At 37.6% G+C, this 23,163-nt stretch overlaps 1 protein-coding gene across 2 annotated transcripts in view; it reads right to left on the reverse strand.

Annotated features, from left to right (window-relative positions):
* Positions 1 to 222: 222 nt before the first annotated feature.
* The window catches only part of KLHL4 (kelch like family member 4), a 91,990-nt gene continuing 69,049 nt past the window's right edge, over positions 223 to 23,163 (reverse strand). For both annotated transcript variants that reach the window (XM_030576322.1, XM_030576323.1), the window contains exons 6-12: positions 18,712 to 18,924; positions 15,068 to 15,254; positions 10,239 to 10,463; positions 8,293 to 8,455; positions 4,787 to 4,999; positions 2,811 to 2,982; positions 223 to 904 (exon numbers count right to left, since the gene is read on the reverse strand). In XM_030576322.1, coding sequence (XP_030432182.1) covers positions 845 to 904; positions 2,811 to 2,982; positions 4,787 to 4,999; positions 8,293 to 8,455; positions 10,239 to 10,463; positions 15,068 to 15,254; positions 18,712 to 18,924 — 1,233 coding nt within the window. In that variant the 3' untranslated portion in view covers positions 223 to 844. The remainder of the gene's footprint in view (positions 905 to 2,810; positions 2,983 to 4,786; positions 5,000 to 8,292; positions 8,456 to 10,238; positions 10,464 to 15,067; positions 15,255 to 18,711; positions 18,925 to 23,163) is intronic.

Genomic DNA, 23,163 nt, shown 5'->3' on the forward strand with positions numbered 1-23,163 from the left:
AATAGCAAAAACTGTATGACCTTTTCATAAGCCGAGCCTATATTTCAGGGGTTGGCAAACTTTGGCTCCTGTCCCATTAGAGTAAGTCACTAGCGGGCCTAGACGTTTTATTTACCTGGAGTGTTTGCAGGCATGGAGCCCCTCAGCTCCCATTGTCTGCAGTTTGCCATTCCCAGCCAATAGGAGCTGCGGGAAGTGGCTGGGAACAGCAAACCACAGACACTGGGAGCTGAGGGGCTCCATGCCTGCAAACACTCCAAGAGGTCCATTGGAGAAATGCATGAAGAGATCAAATTACACAGTAGCGGACTGACGCTAGTGCTATAGTATTATCATTCATTGTATTTTTCTGATTGCTTGTAAGGCATAGCATTTTGTGAAATGCATGGGTCAAATGTCATGCAAATCTGCAGTACTGCTCTTTTAGTATTCCTTTCAAGCCAACCAGTCCACTAAACAAAGCCTTTGCAATTTTAAAAGACTGCAGTATTGACATAAATATATCGGCAAGGTAAGCCGCTGGCTGGATGTTTTGTTTACTTAGAGCATCTGCAGGCATGGAGCCCCTCAGCTCCTTGTGGCCTGCAGACACTCCAGGTAAACTAAACAACAACAATGTATTTGATATTCAATTCAGTGATTTCACAGAGTTCAAAATCATCAAATTTTGTGGTAGACCGGTTTTTCCTTGATGCGTCCCTTTTTTTTACCAGAAATATTTAGATTATGAATGAGTATATACGGTATGTAGTTTGTATTATGTTCTGGAACTTGTTTCTTCTCCTCCTGTCACATGGTTTTTATGGAACTGTACTCAGGGTTTATTTCACACCAGGGACATCCATCATGGCAATTTCACCACAACAACACAAGCTCCAGCTCTTCCAATATTGACAGGGACTTCCTAAAAGGAGAAAACACATTTCTTTGTAATCTGTCAGGGATTCAGAGAAAAGCAATTTTTTTCCCCTAGTATATGTAAAATAATTAAATATGTTTAAACAGAACTATGCAAAAAAGTGATTTTTTAAAAAAAATGCAATGTTTGTCGTTAGCAGAATTTTAATGAAAGCTGTCATGATTTCATGGCAATACAGGACTTTTTAGTTAGCGGAGAGCGAACTCAGTTTCTTGTGCACCAAAAGTATGGGACATGCTAGCTACAGGAGAATCTCCGACAACTATAAATCATAGCAGGTAGTCTAGAACACTGGTTCTCAATCAGCGGTATGTGTACTCTTGGGGGTACATAGAGGTTTTCCAGGGATACATCAACTCATCTAGATATTTACCTAGTTTTAAGACAGACTGCAGAAATTCAGTACAAACTCAAACTTCATACGGATAATGACTTGTTTATACTGCTCTATATATTAAACACTGATATGTAAGTGTAATGTTTATATTCCAATTGATTTATTTCATAACTATGTGGTAAAAATAAGATAGTAAGTAATTTTTCAGTAATAGCATGCTGTGACACTTTTGTTTTTTTATATCTGATTTTTGTAAGTAAATCTTTTTTAAGTGAGGTGAAACTAGGGGATACACAAGACAAATCAGACTCCTGAAAGGAGTACAGTAGTCTGGAAAGTTTGAGAGCCACTGGTCTATAAGTCACAAAGTTGAGTAGCTCTTAAAATACCTGCCAGTAGAGGGCAGTGCTTTGATGAACATTAGTCAAAGCAATACTAAATGTATGCAAATTTCAGTATTTTGATCAACGTGTAAAATTCCGCCAAATGGGATGAATCTACGTGAAACGTAATTTTTAGGCAGAAAGAGAGAACTGAAAGAATCAGTAGGTTTATTATAAAGTGAAAGTATTTGCTTTGACCTTTCACTTCTACTTTCACTGTGGTTGATACATTATATTAGGAGCAAATAGTCTTCATTGATTAAAGCTGCCTTTTTATTCACGTTATCAATAGATTACCTTTTTCTTGTATGTTCCAAAATCTTGTAGACTACAGCACATTAGAATTGTATAAATTTGCATAGCTACAGTACACAATATGTAGTGGTGCAATACAGCTAAATTGTAATGCAATCAAACAACTATGTACTATCAACTTAAGGTGTCCTGCCTATCAGACTTTGAAAATGGCTGTGCATCCACTGGCTTGGGAAGGGGGGATTGTGTTCATTAACATTTGATCAAATACATCTCAGTAATAGTATTATGTTCAACAGAGCATATCCTGGCCTTGGCCTCATTATAAGTGTAATCAGAACCCACTGTTGAGGAAATTTTAGAAAATTATTGAAGCTTAAAAAAAATGTGAACTTGTTTATACATTACAGAACATTTAAACAATCTCACTTGTCTTTAAAAGTCAGCTTTATCTAATCTGGGACCACAAATGCTAATCAACATTCATCACAATTGTACGCTCATTGCACAGCATCACTACAGAGCAATGTCAAAGTTCTTTGAGCGTTTTGTTTGTGGACTACCAAACATTAACAAGGTTGAATTTCTTTTAAGGTTAACATTATCTCTGAATTTCCTAGGTTCAGAATGCTTGCTTTTGAGATTATCATATCCCTATAATGTGTTACTGTAAATTATTAACGTATGCTCTCAGTGTTAATTCCATCTTAATATAGTTTTTGTTTGGGAATTAACTTTAATGTCAGATATGACGCACTACCAATATTTTATACGTACAAAATCAGGATAATACTTTGTGTATGTCCCAATGAACAGCATATATAAATTATTATTTAGGTTTTTAATGTACACACATCTGTTGTCCCTGTAATAATTAGTGTAGTGTCAAGTTTTTAATTTATTCATATGACATTACCTCTGTCCATTCATTATTTTGTGCATCGTATGACTCCACAGTGTCCAGGTAACTGTGTCCATCATAGCCTCCTATTGCATATAATCTGTCCCCAAGAGGACAAACGCCAACAGCATCACGTGGTACACTTAAAGGTGCCACTGTTGTCCAGGTGTCAGTTTTAGGATCATATCTAGGATATTTTATGACAGTGATTAGAAAAATAATTGGTCACAGGTAAGATAATTATTGCATTTTTAAATTCTAAACAACTTGGATTAGATGAACTACAGTACAGAAGAAAATGAACCACTTCATGGACAATTACAGTTACCAGCAGAGAGAGAGAGAAGTAAAATGGTTTAATATTTTATTTAGCCACTAGAGGACTCTTCAAGCACACACACAGAAAAATCTTTTCTCATTTTACAGGATATAGTCACAACCTGTCTATTTTCCTATCAGTTTAGATACAATTATTTCATCCTGTATTATTATTTCATGTGAAGTGTGGGCAATAATATGGTGACAGTAGCTTAATCAGGTAAGTTGCTACAGATTTCAATGTATTCTTCTTCCCCTTTGCTCATAAAGCATGCAGCCACTATTTCAAGCCAGAGTTAACATTTAAATGAAACTTCACTGCAAACGTGAAACATTTCTCATGCAGGTAATATTTATTTTGATTAAAATATTATCTTTATGAAAGTCGGCAACTCAAAATACATACTGCAAAGTTAACATGAGTGTTCAGTTTGCTACTGCCTATACAATCACTTCAGGATACACACTGGTATAAATCTCAATTCCCCGGAGTTAAATTATTCCAGATTTACACCACTATAACTGAAAGCAGAATTTAACCATTCTGTCTATCCCCTCTGTTCACCAGTGTCCCTCTGGCCTTTCTCAAAGCATTGCACTGCAGGAGACTCCCAATAGTTCTCTTTGTACATACTGCCAATACTGCTAATGGAATGTCCAGAAAAGTCACTCTTTAAGCAGGGTATGAGCATACTCTTATCCTAATTCATATTGCAGACTGAGATGAGGGAGGGGGGTAGCACATAACATAACAATATTATTGTTCTTAAAAAGATGTGACCAGTGTCAGCATTTTTCTGAGAGTCTGTACATCTGCTGGTAGCACCTAATAAGGAAATATGCTTAAATAAGATTCATTTAAAAAATTTTGCATAAAAGGATTAATTTGAAATCTTTTCTTCAATAAATGCACACAAACACAGCAACTATCTTGTAATATCTTGTTGCTATTCATATTAGCTGATGGCTTTGAGGGTTTAAGTGGGACTTAAATGGTGCATAGGCCTCGTGTTGGGTATCTGGGTAGGGATGAAGCTCACCTTTGAAGAACAGTAACTTATGGAGGGAATATGTCAAATGTGATGAAGCTTTAATGTGCTTCTGAAACAGCTTTGTAAAGGGATGAACGAGTCCTTCATTAGTCATGATAGTTTATACATGCAACCTAGGGGTTTGGTGAAAACAGAATTTGTTCAATTGCCCTTCTACAAGTAACACATCAGTAGGACTGATCAAACCTTTGCAGGATTCTGCTCCTGCTGGGTATGGAAATCCAAATTTTCAGGTTCTGCTCATTTGTGTTCTATATGAACCCCAGCCTCCAAAAAAATCAATTTAAATTCAGCTATAGTGTTTGGTTCTGCTTACTAAATAAATGTAAGATCAAAATAACTCTGACCATTTCATTATACAGCTAAATATGTAAGATAGTCTGTAGCCATAGATTTTGTAAAGCAACACCTACACCTAAGAATGTGAATGCTGGGTAGAGCATTTTCCCTGGGTATGAATTTCCTTACTTCTGCCAGCTAAATCAGACCCTTGGCATTTTATAATTTTACTTTTGTAATATATTTTGCAAATGTAATGTTCCAAGCTAAGGGATTTCCTTTGCTGTGCTGTAAGTAAATTTGTTTCCAGAGATATAAAAAAAATAAAATAAAAATCCTTACCTTTCCACACAATCAGAAAGTCTAGAACAGTGGTTGGAAGCTGGTGCATCATGACCTCCCACTGCATATAAAAATCCATTGTACGTTGCAACTCCAACACCGCCTCGCCTCTTAGACATTGCAGCACACATACTCCATTTGTTAGTATGAGGATCAAAGCATTCCATGGATTTTAAGCAGGAGCTGCCGTCCCGTCCACCAACTGCATATAATCTATAATAATCCACATGAGAATAAACCAGTGTTGTAAATATATGTTCTGTCTTCACTCATTCATTTGATCTTATTTGTTTAGCCTCACTTAAAATGCTCTAAAATAATCTCACAGACTGAAATTTGGAACTAACTGTGCATTAGGGTTCTTTTTCCATAATGCTTTTTGGAGACTATGATTCTAATCTCAAAGGAAAAGAATGCTACCATATTTTTGCATGTCTCACTATTAAGTATTCTAAGTAATATAGAAAAGAAAAATAAGATTACAGAGCCTTTTCACAAATGAGCTATTCATTAAACATAATCTGAAGAGACAAAACAGGAAACAGGTAGTCTTAAAAATAATACTGTTTTCCTACAGATGCTACAAATGTTTATCTTTGGATGGTTTACTTGTTAAACAAGGCATTGTTAAACAATGTTGTTATTCCATTAATAATTTAAAACTTTAATAAACTGAATCTTAAATCAGATAAATTATTAGACACATCATTCCCTCTGTCTGAAATATCTCAAGGTAGATTTCAGCAGGGACCTGTTATATCCATCCTTTTTATTAAACTTGTGTGAAGCTATTGGAGGACACAGTGACGTAGTTTGCACTGTCTTGCCGTTAATATTGTGATGACATTTTCCTTTCAACAGCATGGGGTCTTTTGTTTTTTTCCGGTGCCTGGCTAACATTAGGACCTGGATTAAAATGATCTGACTGAAGTTCAATCCAGGTAAAACACAAATGACGCTGAATGGTTAGGGGCAGAGAGAATATGGTGAGGATGGTGCTTGCTCCATGACTCAGGATATTTTTCAGCCTTTTTTCAATAACTTTTATGAATCATGGGGCCCTTCTGGATTTCCCACTGTTTCCTGGAGGTTGCTCCCAGGCAGCTGCAGTGGATTGATGGTGATTAGTGTGAGAATTTATTTCAGATATGAACCTTATCTGTCATCCAGGCCGCTTTCAGTTTCAGATTAGACTTGTACAGTTGCTACTTACAGATTGCTCAGACATTATATCTAGTGCAGAAGGGTGCAGTGTATTTAATGGTACCCGGATGGGGAAATGTGTGCTTGAAAGACTGAATGAGTGCCCTATTCACTTTTAGATGTAGTTCTTCAAGGTCATGTTGATCTTTCAAACCTTGCATGATTATCCTACACACCAGAGAAATCATAGTCTATCTCCATGAAAACCATCTTTACAGGTGAAATCAGATGATATATTCTCACTAGAGCTGGTCAGGAAATGTTTGTTTAAACCAAACTTCTTACTCTCAGCACCTAAATTTTAACATTTGTATGCTCATGGCAGTTTATTTGACTCTGGCACACTCTTCATTGGTTGAACCCTACAAAGCCTGAGTTTTTGATTTCATGCAATGGGTAAAGCTCACCTCCTTACACAAGTGTTTTGCCTGAGGTGGTATATATCCAGATGATGATTTTTCTTAATGTAAGAATATATATGCAGGCACAATGTGATGGACATATTTTAAAAATTAAATATAAGATGCACCTCTCTCTTTTTCTGAGAGGGGGAAGATCAAATACCATTATAAACTGGAATTGTTCCTAAGTGTTTCCTTGGGCAAAACACATTGTGTTTACTGAAACTCAATGAAAATGTTTCCTGGTGCGATTAATAATCGATGGTCAAATATTCTAATTTCAGTACCACTGCTTTAAAAAAATAGATCCTGGGGAAACAAGGGAGAAAGTCTTTAAAAATCTACATGGAAGCCTTTCACCAAGTTGGAGGGCAGTAAAGTAGGAGCTAAATGAATCACAGTTGATCTCATCATATCTCCTGTTGTGCAGTAGATTACCTCACAAAACTAACAGTCATAAATTAGGTCAGATTGGAGCCAGGCAGCCTGTTTCGGGAGTGCTTGAGGCCTGAGACAGCATGGGGCTGGATTTCCTCTTTAGCAAAGGGATTTCCTGCATATCAATGTAGAAGACACTAAGAGGAGTTTCTTGTAAAATTTATACTGAGGATGTCCGCAAGGTATTTCCTCTGTGATAAAATGGGCTTGAATAGCTAGTTCTGCTTCTCTAACTATTCTGGGTAAACGTATTGAGTAAACAGATATATATTAAACTCTTAAGGTCATTTGCCAGCTTGATTCTGCCATATTTTGGGTTATAATTTTGCTTGAATTTGAAATTTGGGATGCAAGGGTGTGTGAACTAGGAGACCTTTTCATGCTCATCTATGCCCCACAAAACCTCATACCTAGAGGCTTACATAGAATGAAACCCCTCTCTCCAAAAGCAGCTGGGCCATTTCACCTGGTTTTCCAATTTGCTTCCTGACTGGTGTGTGGGAAATGGAGGATAAAATTGATCCTATCCTATACTAATTTAGGAATTGCCCCACCAACCGCTGAAATGCTGCAGCCTCTTATTAAATTGGAAAATAGAAGAAAATAAAGTGTGGCTCACTACACAACACTGGGAGGAGGGGCAATTTTTAGCCCAAGATGCATGGCTAGAATGTCTACTTTTGTGCAAAGTTCCTGGGGATTAGTAGTATCTCTGAAACATACACAGAACATCCATTTTAAATTCTCATCTGAAAGACACAGAACATCCATTTTAAATTCTCATCTGAAAGACCCAGGAACAATAAACTGCATGGAACTCAATTTGTCTAGATTAGATGGAAGAAAGGCTATATAAACACTGACAAGATTAAAAACTATGGCTCTGGGGAGATAAATTATTTCAAACCTGATGATTAAAACTTTCCCTTCCTTCTCTCTGTATTGAGTATTTTTTTCCCTTTGTTTCTTCTTCTATTCTTATTTTGGACTTGCTAGTGAAGGGGGCGATGGGGTTTAGGTTTACAATGGTTATTTACTTTGTGGGTAAATATTGCCTTCAGCTTGTGGATCCTTCTAGACATCGTAGCAGCAGTCTATTGCTGATTTTAGAAGGTAGAAGTAAAATGAAAACATTTCTTAAAAAAACTAATAGATCAAAAGACCAAAATCTAAAATTCTGAAATGACTGTGGTATCATTTCAAATTAGCATAACTATGAATAGCTAAAATACCATAAAGATACAATTTATGAAGGGAAAATTTGAAAGGATATTTACCACAATATTTTTTTGAGATTGTGTGGTCTGGGATGATATGTCTTTCTGCTATTATACAATCTTAAGTTCTCTTCAGAGAAGAGGTTATTAAATATTGGAAGTAAATTGTCACACCACATAACTGAGCAAAAGTAAGTAAACAACCCTCCAACCCACCCCCAGTCCTTCAGCTTGTCTGTTTACATACTTGCTATTTAATGCTGCAACCCCCACTGTGCTTCTAGGAGTTGACATGCTAGCAACATAATTCCATTGCCGTGCCTGGGGGTCCCATCTTTCTACTGTATTAAGATAACTCCATCCATCATGACCGCCAACAGCATACATTGGTCCTTCAAGCATTGCTACGCCTTTGAAAAATAGAATTAGGGACAAAATTAGATAGGTCTGACATCAGAACATTTCAGTAACTAATATTCATTGCCTGCTATAGTTATGGCTTTTCATTTCTCTAAAAATATCTTTACAGAAAAATCAGCTCATAAAAATCTATACAAAATCTGCATGACACTGAGCAGAATGAAAGTCACATACACTTTATGCAAACATAGTATTTCTGCTGGGAAAACACTGATTTTCATTCAATGATAAACAGGGAAGCAGTATTAACATGGACACTTCCCGCTACAGGGTTCGGCCATTTCTATTCGTACTGAACCCTTCAGGTTAGTAGTAGTAGTAGTATTTATTAATATGTTTAGAAGTTGCACATACGCTTTGCATTTGATGCTGTGCATTTAGGTACAGGAACAAGTTCATTCAGCTACTATGAAGCCTTGGAGTTTTCTCATTTCCTTTTAGAGATGGATGGTCCTTCATATTGTTTAGAATGCTTTATAGTATGTTTTAGTTTTTGTTTCATTTGAATCTGGATGCCTGCAGTTAGGCTTTTAAATCCATATTTACAGACCTAAATATAAATGACCTGATTTTCAAAGACACAAAATCTAACTGAAGCTAAGAGAAGCTATAGGTTCAAGACAGCTTTGAAAATCAGGCTGATTTAGAAACCCAACTTTAAGCATTCATTATAGCCTATATATTGGGTGAATCCTGCCTCATTGAAGTCAATAGTAAAACTCCCATTGATTTAATTGTGGCTAGGGTTTCACCTGTTTTATGTAATATATATAGCTCCTACTTGTCTTATCAAAGCAAATAGTTGTGAAGTTGACAGACTTGAAAGAGCACTAAGCTGTGATGTCAGTACAGAGTACTTGGTGGAAAGGTAATAAATGCCATGAAACCGGGGGTTCTTGTATGGTCATATGACTTTTAAAATTATTATTCTTATTGTGTTTACTGTAATGATTATCTTCACGAAGAGCTCAAAGATTTTCATGAAATACATGTTTCTGGAATTGTCCCTCTCAATTCACATGCTACGATTTTCTACAAAGAAGGATTTTCTACCTTTTAAAATCCTGCTTATATTGCCCACCCAGCCTTAAAATTGTCCCTGTTTTTGTTGTTCTGTAATAAGAATAAACAATTGTATGATTACTGTTGATTTCACATAGTTATTAAAGATGTATAGAGGGATATAGTCTGAATGTACATTGAGTTATATAAGCTTTTTCTCAGTGGGATAATTGGTAAAGTAGAAGAATATTTTTCTAAACAGAATTGAAAGGACAAATTCATTGGGTGTTGTAAAGTGTGTTTCTTTGTAAATAAAATAATCTTTGCACACGTATATTTAATTCAATATATTTGCCAGTGTTATAGGTCCTTATTTTCAGACGTGCTGAGCACTCCCAATGATAACTGAAGTCAATGGCATATGCAAAGTCCATTGTGTATTGCAAATAGGTCCCTTAGACAGTCAATGGGATTTTAGATTTTTCTACTTAATTTGTTACTTTTACCTTTGTATATATTTTTTCAAATGTTCAGAGCAAAATTAGCATTGAAAGGCCAGTGCAAGTTTGTTAGGATAATAAGGAAGGATTTTATAGCAGTGGGAAAGTAGCTGGATTTGAAAAATATCCTGTATAAACATTGCTTTGTATTGGTAAATATTTAAAAAAAATTATGGCAAGAGTTAGCATTTACATTTATCATCCTTAAAACCAGTAGTATTAATCTGTAAATCTGGTGCAATGTATATTGTACAGTAACTCTAACTCTTACCTAAGCCGTGTCTGTGAGTTGACATAGCAGGCATTATAGTCCAAACTTTGGTAGCTGGATTGAAACATTCAACTGTATTAGAGGTTTTCAGGCCATCTCTTCCTCCCACAATATAGAGCTTGTTATCAATTACTGCTACTCCAAACTGCAATCGTCTACCATTCATGGTACCAATTTGTATCCAACTGTTTGTCCTAAGGTCATATTTCTCAATTGTAGTGGTGCCTGTTCAAAGCATAATTATCAAAACTTTAAACTACAGATGGTCCTTAGTGTTTAACATTTGGTAGTTTCTTTTCCAACACCCTCTTCACCCCCAACCCACTCCCCCTCACAAATACCATTACAAAATGTGAAGGCTTTGACAATGCTGTGCATTGACTCTAATTGAGATCTAGTTCTTAGGTTGAAAACTGTGGACTTACTGAGACAGCTGCATTAAATGCATTGGTATAGCTTCGTCAGGCATATAAAAATAAATCAAGCACTAGAGACTTCAGGATTAGATGTAAACAAATGTTTTGGCTATAGTTAATTTTGCAAAGTTGTTAAATTGATGAATTATTTAGGTATTATGAGGTTCTCTTCTTTTCATTTTCTTAGGAGTATGATATCTTGGGGCACTGTGGTGCCTAGCAATATTTGTACTTAAATTGTTACCATAAGAAAAATTGCAGATGCCATGTTTAAATATCTGCCCTATAATATATTTATGAATGTATCTGAGTCCTGCATGTGCATCCAAAACAACATTTATGATATATGTTTTACTTTATTAAAAACAGACAAGGTAAAATTGTGTGCTTGCACACTGCTGGTTACCACGAATTCCAACCACGTCATGGCCTTGAAACAGTCCCAAATCTGCAATAATACATGATCTGTATTTTCACTTTCTTTTTACATTGCTGTGTTTTTTGTAATACTTTTAGTGAAAGATTCCTTTCTACCTCTATTATTAGGACCCTGACTCCATGCCAGTCAAAATTTACAATTTTCAAAGCAATAGCTCCTGTCAGTCATTCAGTAGCTGCTGTTGCTTCCCGTAAATGCTGATTTAACACATCAGGGAGCATTGCCCAATAACTAAGGTAGGCAGGAGGCAATTGTTAATCATACCTATGAGTCTGAAGATCCCTTCTAGCATGATTGGGTGGATTCATTCAAGTGGTCCTGAAGGCAACCATATAGAAAAAGCAAATTCATATTCTGCCAGTCCCCTAATGTGAATAAAATCTACTAATTTTGATAGAAGTGAAGGCAAGAACCACAGAGCTGTAATTAGCAATTAAAGTATGGTTTATGGCACCAACACAACAGCAGGAAGAAACTGGAAAGAAGGTTTAGAATTTGCTGTGTAGTACTCTCACAAATCCAGTCGGGAGTGACTCCACCACAGTGCTTGTTAAGTGTATTGAAATAACCAGAACAATTTCTAATGTTCTCTTTTTATCTCCTTCTGGTGGCTGTTTCATGCTTTTCAAAATCCAGTGACTCTTGAAATTAATCTGACTAATCCCTACTGCTCTGACTAACACCCTGGAAAGCATCGCTGCCTACCAGACCCTGTTTGGAAATACTGATCCAAATACATTGGAGGAATAGTGGGGCAATGGAACTAACAAGATCAAGAAGTTTAAAATAACATTTTAAAATGGTTTGTCTTTTTATATTTTGGCTACCCCCCCCCCCCCGGCCCTTTCCCTTCTGATCTTGTCCACATTCTTCCTCTTCCCTAATCTCTCCTTTTATTCAGAATTTGTATATTCCTTTCACTATCTCTTTCACTGCTCTCTTCATTTTGTTTGCCTATTTACGACCCATTCCTTTGACCCCTACCAGTTTGCTCTGGTCTCCTAATGGGTGAGCTTTCCCAAAGTCCTCCAGTCTGATTATTTCAAAAGATTTAAAGAAACAGTCAACCCACTAATTTTAAAAGTAGGTGAAATTGCATTAACTATGTAAAGTGTATCTGTGCATACCAGCTGTAATTTTCAGAGAAGCCTACAGGAGTTAAGCACCCAACACCCATTCAAATTCAATGGGATTTGTGAACCTAGGCTATGAAAAATTCAGCAAATAAGCCTACTTTTGATCTTTCTTTGAGCTGTTTCATGATATCCTCTGATAAATGTGAATGGTACTAGGTATGCCTGCTACCACAGGTTGTTTTTAGTTTTTATTTTTTTTGGTGGGGGTGAGAGGGTTGGGGTGTTTTGTTCTCCTAACAGAAGTGCATTATTGGTAGAGGTGATAATTTACTCCCATTCCCCATGTTGTTGTATTAGTGCACAGTAGTTAGGTGTTGATTTTATCTTACAAATCCAATGCAGGCTCAAGATGTGAGTCAGAGCTGTCATGGGAAAGTGAGGAAATACTGACTTCCTAACCATCAAAAGGCGAAAGTTCAAACAAATGGACTCTTTCCAAGATAATGAGTAAAAAGACTCACTGATAGGAAGTACACATGTTCATTAAAAATGTTCTTTCTTTTTATAGTACTTGCTTGGAAGACAAATTGGATTTTTTTTTCTTTTGATCGGGGGGTGGGGGGAAGCTCGTTCATCTTTAAGCTTCCAGTTCTTGGCAGTGGATGATTTACACAGTTCATTAATGCTTAATATTGTTCACCAAAACACAGAATATCTATCTAGCCATTACAGTATAATTTTGTTTGATGAAACTGACTTCAGGAAAGAGCCTCAGTTTCTTTTTTTATCTAGTGATAGGTGTGTTTCACATTTAAAAGACTGTAGAGCTGCAATTATTTCAGACTCTTCCGGAAATACAAATCAATCATGCTAACCATTTTTCGTGCTCTTCATAACACTAGCTGTTATGGATATTTGATGTTTATGAGGTGAGCTGTAATTTTTAAAGGAACTCACTCAGTATATGTAATACTTTGAAAACCTAAAAGTGGAATGGGAAACTGTCTTGAAATGCTATTAATATTCATTACATGCAGCAAAATGTGAAAAAGGAGCGAATCACTAGTCTTGAAACTAATCATAACATCCTATCGTGCTGCTTATTTTCTGAAGAGTGGAAGCTCTGTGACGTAACCCTATGACATTTTGGAATAATTGTATTTCCAGGCTCACTGTAGATGTGAGGGTAAGGTTCCTACAGAACATAAATTAGCATGTTCCCTAATGTATGAACTATTCCATTTTTAAAGTGACATACATAAAAGTATTACAGTCTGCATGAACTTGTACTTCCAGCCTCTTTTTAGTAGTTTGAAAAGGCTAAGTCACAGAATGCTGTTGAATGACATTTCTATGTATAATTCACAGTAAATCATTAAAGAATAGGATGTGGACTGTGAAAAGAAACTGCTAAGTGATATTTCCTTGATTTTTTTTGGTTGTGTACGTGCCATTGTGACTGAACATCACTTCAGGTGTGAGAATGTGCTCACTACACTGTATGCTTTGGGTTCTTGTCCGGCTGGTTGGAAGAAAAGGGTTTGTTGCACCTTAAAGGGATCCTTCCACAACTGACAGCAGAGGTAGAGGAAGGGGAGAAAGTTTACTTGTGCAGAGTAAGGAGGAGCAGGAAATAGCTGGAACAGACTGGGGCAAGTGGAAGGTGGTGGTGGTGTTCATATTTCATGCAGCCCCAGAGGAAGCTCTGCTTCACTTGGATAAGGCTGGGAGCACTTCCCCTGTGCCCCATAGGATCTAGAGAAAAGGGACAGAGTCCCTTCACGATCCATTGTGAGCAACACACTAGTTGCCCTTTTCTCTTGGGCACTGTGAAGGATTTTTTCCCCTCACTGCCAGACTGGCTGAGTCAGGATGAGCTTTTTCACCCCTTCCCCACAGCAGGTTTGGGACCCAGTAGGGTGGGGCCAAGGGGGTTAGGTTGTAATGTTGCAACTTAGTAAGTAAAATTTGTGGCATATGTCCACTGAAGGTTCTTGTTATGGAAAGGCTATAGTTATTGGATAAAATGGAATGGACAAGGATGTAAAGGAAATCAGCCCTTATGGGAGCTGAAGAAGGGAAATTAATGGCACCTATATCTGTAACACCAGGGATCCAACTTCCTTCCTTCTCTAGCCCCTCAATCCTCTTATAAGGGGAAGGCAGTGGTTTCCCAACAGTGGGATGGCTGAGACTTTGCTGGGGGTTATGTAGAAATGATTAAGCAACCATCATCCATTCTCTCATGTTTTTCTTCTGCCATGGTTGGACAATTAGTCTCAAAACGCAGAACACAGCTTAACAATTAGCCTTCAGTGACAAGCTGTAAGAATTTTCTTTGCAGTACTGAAAAATGTTATGTTTTGTTGCAAGAGTGAAAAATCCAAGAATCTAATGAAAGGTTCTCTTACTTTAAAGATGGGATTTGCTTTGTTTAGAAGCAGTAATAAATTATACTTTTTAAATGGTCCAATAATATTGAGGGTTTTTTAAATTTTCTATATTTTTCCCTCTCACCTTTCGGGATTTGGTCAAGACTGGAGCCCGAAGTTCCAGAACAATATACAAAAGATTATGTCACAGTATTTTCAAACTGGCCACACGTAGGAAATAGTGTAATTTTCTTCTCATTGTTTTTTTCAGAAAAATTCTGCTATAAACCTCTAAATTTTTGAGTGCTCCTCTGAATTGAACCTGAAGTGTAAACTTTGAGACGTTAATCTATTACTTACAACTGTAGGTCTTCCTGCTAGAAGGCAGAGCACAGAGTTAGCAGATCTTTTATTCTTTCATCCCTAAATTTCTGTGTTTAGAAACTTTCTAATAACCCTATAACTGCTTTGTCACTTATTATTATCCAGGTGTTCCCAAAATAACTGAAAAAACTTCCAAACTTACCTTTAGTAGCATCCATGCCTCCCACAGCATAAAGTGCACCCACTGTAGACTTCCTAGGTTTAGTTCGAGGACTCTGCATCATGGACCTTCTTTCTGGTAGGAGATGATACTTCATAGCTTCCATAAGAAGTTTCTGACACTCAAGGTCATGCGTGAACATTGGGCTATTTTCAAGATCTGCTAGTAACTGAGAAATAAAACAGATTGATCTATACTCATTTAAATAATAAAAGATGGGATACAACTTAATATCTGAAACAAAATCACAGATCTAATTTTCCTGAGTCCATCTTTCATTTGAGCTTTGTCATGGTCCAAATAAATTATCTGATGCAAAATAATGTAAATATAAGAATATATAATGTAAAAAATATAATGTATATACATAATATAAATATAAGAAAATAAAATCTTTAAAAGGTTTTTATTTACTCTTATGAACAGCCACAATCTTGCTCCCATTCAAGTCAATGGCAAAACTCCTTTTGACATAACTAGAAGCAAAAGCTCATCTATTATAATAAAGGAGGCAACTTTACTAATAGAGGAACTCATTAAAAGTCTGTGTCTTTTTAAAAAATGAAATATGTGCAATATCAATATCCAGCCTGTAACTGTAGAAACGTATGTTCTTTTGGAACCTACATGCAGTGTTGGAATCTAGGTTTGAGCAGCACTTCATATTCTCACCTGCAGATCAGACTGACTAGGATCCCCCTTTTACCCTTTACAAAACTAGGAAGGAAAGAGGAACGACCCCTGATTCTGACCAACTAGCATGGTTGAAATGAAGAGAATAAAAATATTAGAGAATCAGAAAGCCATAAAATAATTATGAAGTGATTATCCTGGCAATGCATGTCATATAAGGCACTGCAACACATTGTGTTATGTTTTGATGTTAGGATGTATTGACAGTCTCATACCATAAACATCACAAAGCCGTAATAAGATGTCAGCTCACTACAGAACTGTACAGCTGTCTCTGTGACTCGCTTTGATAAAGGGTCCATTTCAATGTTAAAGGTTGAGTAATGATGCACATAATGAAATGTATACTGCTGGTTTCTATATTGTGTGGTATAGTGCTAAAATTCAAGAACAATAAAAGTTTTGGGTGTTTTAAAAATTATTCAGTCTTCAAATTGGTTTGTGATTTAAGTTAGTGAGTTTGTAGGATATCCAAGTTTCTGTTACTAGATGAGAAAATACAGCAAAGCACTCACTACATTTCAGGTAGATATGCAGTAGATTGGCATTTTAAAAATGGGCAGATTTTCAGCACGAATAACTACATTGGCTTTATGATATCCTTTGTATCTGTTTATTGGACCTTTGCAAATTAATAATATTTACTTGGCTGTTTACCAAAATATCTAGTCTTTTTAGTATAGAAATATGCTCTTTCCCAAAACTGTGAATAGTCTCAGTGTGTGTATTATTATTGTAATAATCTTTGTACAAAGTATGTCTTTTCAGGTATCATTTAAAAACTCATAATTTCCTGATCAGTATCATCCTGATAAAATATTTGTGGCAACATTTTATATAAAGTTGTAAGATTTACCTATATATTGTTATTAACACATGTTCCAAACACCACAGCCCAGCCCAAACAGAAATCAGCAAATAGGAATGTCCTAGACAAAGGAATGTGTTTGCCTTAATTTGCACTTAAGCAATAAACAGAGTCATCAAGCTTGGAGGGAAACAAGGAAGGCTCAGCCAGGTGAGGAAAAGCCAGCAGGGAACATCCTTCCACGTAGACTTTGTCTCTTAGTGCCCAGCTGGAAATATTTTTCAAGAGGGACTGAATCTATAAAAAGAAGGGACAAACACTCCCAAAGGCCTCTTTTACTCCCCTGTCTATCACATTCACTGCACCTGAAGAGACTGCTGGACTCTGGGTGAGTGGTTCTGACCTCAGAATTTGGTCAGTAATTTGCTGGAGCATGTGTTAAGAAACTTGGCTTGAATCTGATATAGTTAGGCATTAATAAATATCTCTATTTTCTTGTAACCACTTCTGATTTTTATGTACCATTACTTATACTCAATTCAATTTCTTTGTAGTTAATAAACTTTTTTACTGCTTTAACTAATTGTGACATTCTCCTGCTGTTATCTGGACTGGTGATCAGCTAAATCACTCCAGTCCTCGACTCTGGGAACCAACTTTACCCTGCTCCGCTATGAGAACCCCCACTCCCAGGCTGTTCACACACAGCCTCTGGCATGTAAGCTGCTCCCAGCTATGTGAGTGAGCACTTTTGGCTAGCTGTTGCTTAGATTTGCAACTGAATGACACTAGCCAATAGCTCTGGTCCCAGACACAACCCTAGGGACCTCCGTTTTGCAGTGTCCAGTTCTGCCCACTGGATGCTGTAAGCTTATATGAGTTAATCAATTTAACAAAGTAATTGATATGTACCAGGTTTGTTATCCCAAAGGGAGTCTCTGACATGCTTCAAACCAAACACACTGCTTAAGGTAGAATAAACAAACAAATTTATTAACCACAAAAGACAGATTTTAAGTGATTTAAGTCAAAACACAAGAAGTCAGATCTGGTCAAATGAAATAAAAGCAAAACACATTCTAAGCTGATGTTAACACTTTCAGTGACCTTGCAAACTTAAATGCTTCTCATCACAGACTGGCTGGTTGCCCTACAGCCAGGCTCTCCCCTTTGATCAGCACTTCAGTCACTTGGTGCTGGTGTCTGTAGATGGAGGTGGAAGAGATACTGCAGGGCAAATGTCTCTCCCTTTTATCATGTTCTTTCTTCCCTCTTGGCTTTGCTACCATTCTCTCCCTGCCTTCAGAGTCAGGTAAGCATTGCCTCATTGTAATCCCAAACTGACCAAGGGAAGGGGGGTGACTCACTCGAGAGTCCAACAGATCCTTTGTTGCTACCTAGGCCAGTGTCCTTTGTTTCCAGGCTGGGTCGATTTTATCCCATACATGCCCTGTTGAGGTGTGAATTGCCCATTTGCTCCTGGAGAATTTTCCCTGGGCTTGTTTTAAGCTATAAGGACACATTTTAAGCCTCATAACTATATACGTGAAATTACAGCCTATAAATCACTAAAAGAACAATCCTCAATGCATCATGAGCCTTCTGAAGACACCCAATGTGACAAACTTTGCATTGGATACCACACAATCATATTATAAGGATGAACATGGGGGTTCAGGGGGTTCCCCTGAGGTACAGAGCATCACAATAATTTGTTTAAATTGAGGAGTCTGAATAACTATTTGAGATAATAAATTGAGATATTATTCCCTTAAAGGAATAACAGATTTAAAATGTGTATTGGTCCGGAGAGGGCTGAGCAGGACATACATGTCCATGGGAAAATCTGTTGAGGTCACTCTGCAGAATAACCAATGGGTGGTGAAAGCCACAGTGTAACCCAAAGGTGGTTGGCATATAAACCTTCAGAGTCTGGCTTGAACACTGGAAACGCTGTTTCTGAGTGGCCCTGGTGGGAGCTACTTCAGCAAAGCATCCAAGATTGTAAGGCAGGGGTGACACAGCCCCCTATTGGTCTGGATTGTACCCTGGTACGTCACATCGAGGAAAGGTTTTGAGAGGGTAGTGATTTAAAGCTATTACCTGTTACTGTACAGTCATATACCTGTGGTGGGAGTAGTGGCAGTCTAATGTAAGAGAGGAGCATTCCTAAGTCTCGTTGCCTGTTTTGCAAATCATGTCTCACCCACATCATTAAAGCCTGGAATATGGCTTCTTCATCTGGTACATTGATGTCATCACTAGACAGGAGTTTTGCTATTTCACTAGCAGGAAGCAAAAGAAATTCCTGATTCTTTATCACTTCTGTGAAGTGTTCCTAGAAAGGAATAGATTTCAATGAACTCATTTTACTGACACTTTAATATAATATTTGAGCAGAGAACGCATTTTTTGCATGGATTATATGCCTGCTCCTTAATAGAATCTAGACAATGTTCTACAGATTACTGAATCTAACATGGTTTCTTAAGTACAGCCAAAATTAATATTTTTAAAAAATAGTTTTCCATGCCTAAGAAGAAATAGATAACCTGACATGTAGAATGCAGTTGAGAACTACATAGAAAAGATCTAGAGGATTTGTACTGAGTTTGTATGCCAACCTTTCACTTGTGAGTGCCAGACAGTGACTTATGACTTAAGTAAGATACCAACGTGAGTTTTGTGACTTTAGCCTTCTTAAAGATAGTGTATGAACAGGATAGATCTAGAGGCCAGGGGCTGTTTCAGAGCAAAGCACAATGAGCCCCCAATCCAAACTGGGCCTCTGGACATTGCTGTAATACATAAATAATAGGACACCAGTACTAACAAGATAGGTTAGAATTCCCCTGGATCTTACATCTTTGTTCTCTGAGACACTGGCATTTGGGTCTGAGCCATGTCTTCCATTTCAATTACCGCTGCCTCAGCTCCCTCTAGAATCTTCTGTCAGTCAGTCCCTTTATGGTTAGCAGAGAAGCTCCCCCCCTGGATTTTTTTCCCATGACTACTCCAGTTCTTTTGAGGAAACTAACTATTTTTAGGCAGCTCCATCTCTCTGAAGCCATTGGTCACTCCCTTTTCAGAGGCATGGAGGGCTGACATGCATGAGAAGTTTCAAACATCATCATAGTTGCTTTGGCATTTCAATACTAGGTAGAAGAAGAACTATGTTTCTTCCTGCCTTAGCACACTGGCACATAGCAGGCTCAGTGGTCGTCCTGTGACACATCAGCAGTGGCAAGGAAAGGGAACCTGGCGAGTTGGCAATTTTAGGAGTGCTCCCTCAGCACTCTCTCAGGAGTGTATTTAGGGTTCTAGAGAGGGAAGAGGCAGACTTGGGAAGGAACCCAGGGGAGGAGCTCATACCTAACTGTCAGTGTCAACAATCTAATACCTTGGAGATCTCTGACCAGTCTGGCACCAGAAAGCTGAGGCCCTAGGACAAGAATCTTGGGTGATGACATTTTCAAAGAAGCAGAATTACAGGGTAGTGATTTTTTTTTATCATTGTGCTATTGTTGTCAACAAGCTTTCCAAGCACTTTGGCTTATTGTCACATTCTGCTCAAAGAGATGCCAAGGAACAGAAGCACAATAGTGGTGAAGTTCATTAACAATGATTTAGAGAAGATTGTACGCACCCAGTTCACTTCCTCATTTTTGTGAGTATTAAACATTCAGATCGAATGATTCATTCTTAAATTATAGAGGGATTATTAAAGATTTGTTTTACTATTAATATGATCTTTCATCCAAGATTAAAAGTAAAACAACTCTCTAGGTCTCTCATAACCCCTGCAAGTTATACCCATTTTACAGAGATCAGTGACCTGAGTTTCAGCTGCATGAGAAGCCTGGTTACTAAGTACTTCTGAAAATGAGTCTGTAAGTGATTTGTCCAAAGCTTACAGTGGGTCAGTGACAAAATCAGGAATAGAATCCAGGATTTTTGACTCCCTTTTATGCACTGAATCAAAATGGAGTGATTTAAATCTAGGTTATGTAAATCAGTGGTTCTCAAAGCCAGTCCACTGCTTGTTCAGGGAAAGCCCTTGGCAGGCTGGGCCAGTTTGTTTACCTGCCGCATCCGCAGGTTCTGCCAATCACGGCTCCCACTGGCCGCGGTTCGCCGTTCCAGGCCAATGGGAGCTGCAGGAAGTGGCACGGGCTGAGAGATGTGCTGGCCACCCTTCCTGTAGCCCCCATTGGCCTGGAACAGCACACCACAGCCAGTGGGAGATGCTATCGGCTGAACCTGCAGATGCGACAGGTAAACAAACCGGCCTGGCTCACCAGGGGCTTTCCCTGAAGAAGCCGTGGACTGGCTTTGAAAACCACTGATTTAAATGACTGATCTTAACAAATTATATGTGTGCCTTTCTATCTTGATTTAACTTGAGACTTTATCTCTCTGTAATCCATTAATCTGTATCTATTGTTAAGCACATTCAAAAGGAGAAGGAAATTTCCCTATATCCAGTTTAGGAGGCCTGATACTGCCCCAGTTTCAGAAGAGGAAGCAGTACTGGCTAGCCCCTCCACTCCAGCATAGTCTCTGCGCAAAGACTATATGTTGTTCTAAAACAATTTAAGATGGAAAATCAGAGCTAAATTATACCGTTAAACCTGGAATAGAATGCATACAATCAGTCTGAGTGTCCAATTTATTGCTGGTTAGATATTGATGAATGCAAATTTCTTAAACACACCAAATTCTTACCTCAACATTCTTTTGCAGTAAACTGTGCCAAGTCTTGACCATATATTTGTACTACTAATGGCAGAAAAGATAGCAAGAGAAAATAAATTCTCTTTAACAATACCTTTTGTTAGACCTCAGTGGTTTGAGCATTGGCCTGCTTAAACCTAAGGTTGTGAGTTCAGTCTTTGAGGGTGCCATTTAGGGATCTGGTGCAAAAATCTTTCTGGGGCTGAGTCCTGCTTTGAGCAGGGGGTTGGACTAGATGACCTCCTGAGGTCCCTTCCAACCCTGACATTCTATGAAAAATGGAAATTCATTCAGTTCTGGTTATACATTTCTCCCACTAAAATCTAAAATACTTGGGGGACCCAGGCCTGCAGTTCTTATTCAGGTACAGTTCTCCATGGACTGCAGGATTTTGCCATGAATCTTGGTGTGCTAAAATCTTTCATTCAAAGCAATATTTTTATTCTCACAAAAAACACTACTTTAGGAAGTCTAATTACAAGTCAACAGTAAATACATTAAAGATATGTTTTTGTTGTATACATGCATCCAGGTATGTTTGCATTCAATGGATAAATTAATATCTACAATTACATAAAGTAGTATATCATATTTGAAAATATAATGCAACCTGGAACAAGGAGATGAAGACATTTCAAAGTTGAAAATATAATGCATTTTGTTTGTGGGCAGTAATATGTTATAGACTTTATTATAGTAATGTTAGAGACTTTATTACTATTAATCTTGAAAAGTTATTATATTTAAAATAGATATAAAAATAGCAGTATTGGGGATTTAAAGGAGATGTTCACTTTGGTCATTAATACACATCCTGCTCTAATGTTGTGATATCCAGGGAATAGGAACAGGAAGACAAATCCACTTTGAGTTACAAAAATAGTGCAAGCTGTTTATCAGAACAAGCTTCATCTGCATGAGAGAGATACCAGACAGGAAATTGTTAATACTTTGCATCAATAACTAAAGTAATAGAACAGAAGTTCTCAGGTTTGTTTTTTTGTGGCTGCTTTTTTAATCTGTTTACTGTTAGCTCATATTGCAAGCAATCTATCTATTTGCAATAAGCCTTTATAAATTGCTCCCTTAATTGGGATTTTTTACATTTCAATTGGCAATGGGCCAAAATCAGAACCTTTTATTCAATCCTTTCCCCTGACATTCAGAGCATGTGCACTGTTACCCACAAAATTTTTGTAAGACAGGTTCAATCTGCTTTAGAACAAATTTTCTTTTAAATTTCTTCCTAAACTGGTTCCAGAAAGTGCAGGTTTCCTTTTTTCCCCCTAAGCACTTAGGGACCGGGCTATATAAGGCCCCCTTCTAAGGCTTGCAGTGTTTTTCTCTGCCTCACTTCTCCAGCACCATGTTTCATTTTGTAAACAAGAACCGGAGCCAGTTCTGGAGGCTGGGATTTGCTCCAGCTGGGTAGCAGGAAAAAGGGGGAGTGGGAGTAACAACTGTGCAGTGTGGTCAAATCTCATAACTTTACCCTGAGTCTTGATATATTTTATATTGTTATGAAAGCCTCAGCTCTAGGATACATGTGAGTATTTAAGAGGTTAACAAGAAAAAATGTTCTCCCTCCTCCTTGTAATAATCTTTTATGTATTTGGAAACTGTTATTGTGTCCCTCCCTCAGTCTTCTCTGAAAAAATTAGGTTTGTTAGTCTGGAGCAATCTTCCCCCATAGGTCACGTTTTCTAGACCTTTAATCAGTTTTGTTGGTCTTCTCTGGACTTTCTCCAATTTGTCCACATCTTTCCTGTAATGTGGTGCCCAGAACTGGATATCATACTACTTCTGAGGCCTAATGAGTGCAGAGTAGAGTGGAAGAATTACT

Source organism: Gopherus evgoodei, chromosome 9 (assembly GCF_007399415.2).
Source record: "Gopherus evgoodei ecotype Sinaloan lineage chromosome 9, rGopEvg1_v1.p, whole genome shotgun sequence".
NCBI classification, from domain to species: Eukaryota; Metazoa; Chordata; order Testudines; family Testudinidae; genus Gopherus; species Gopherus evgoodei.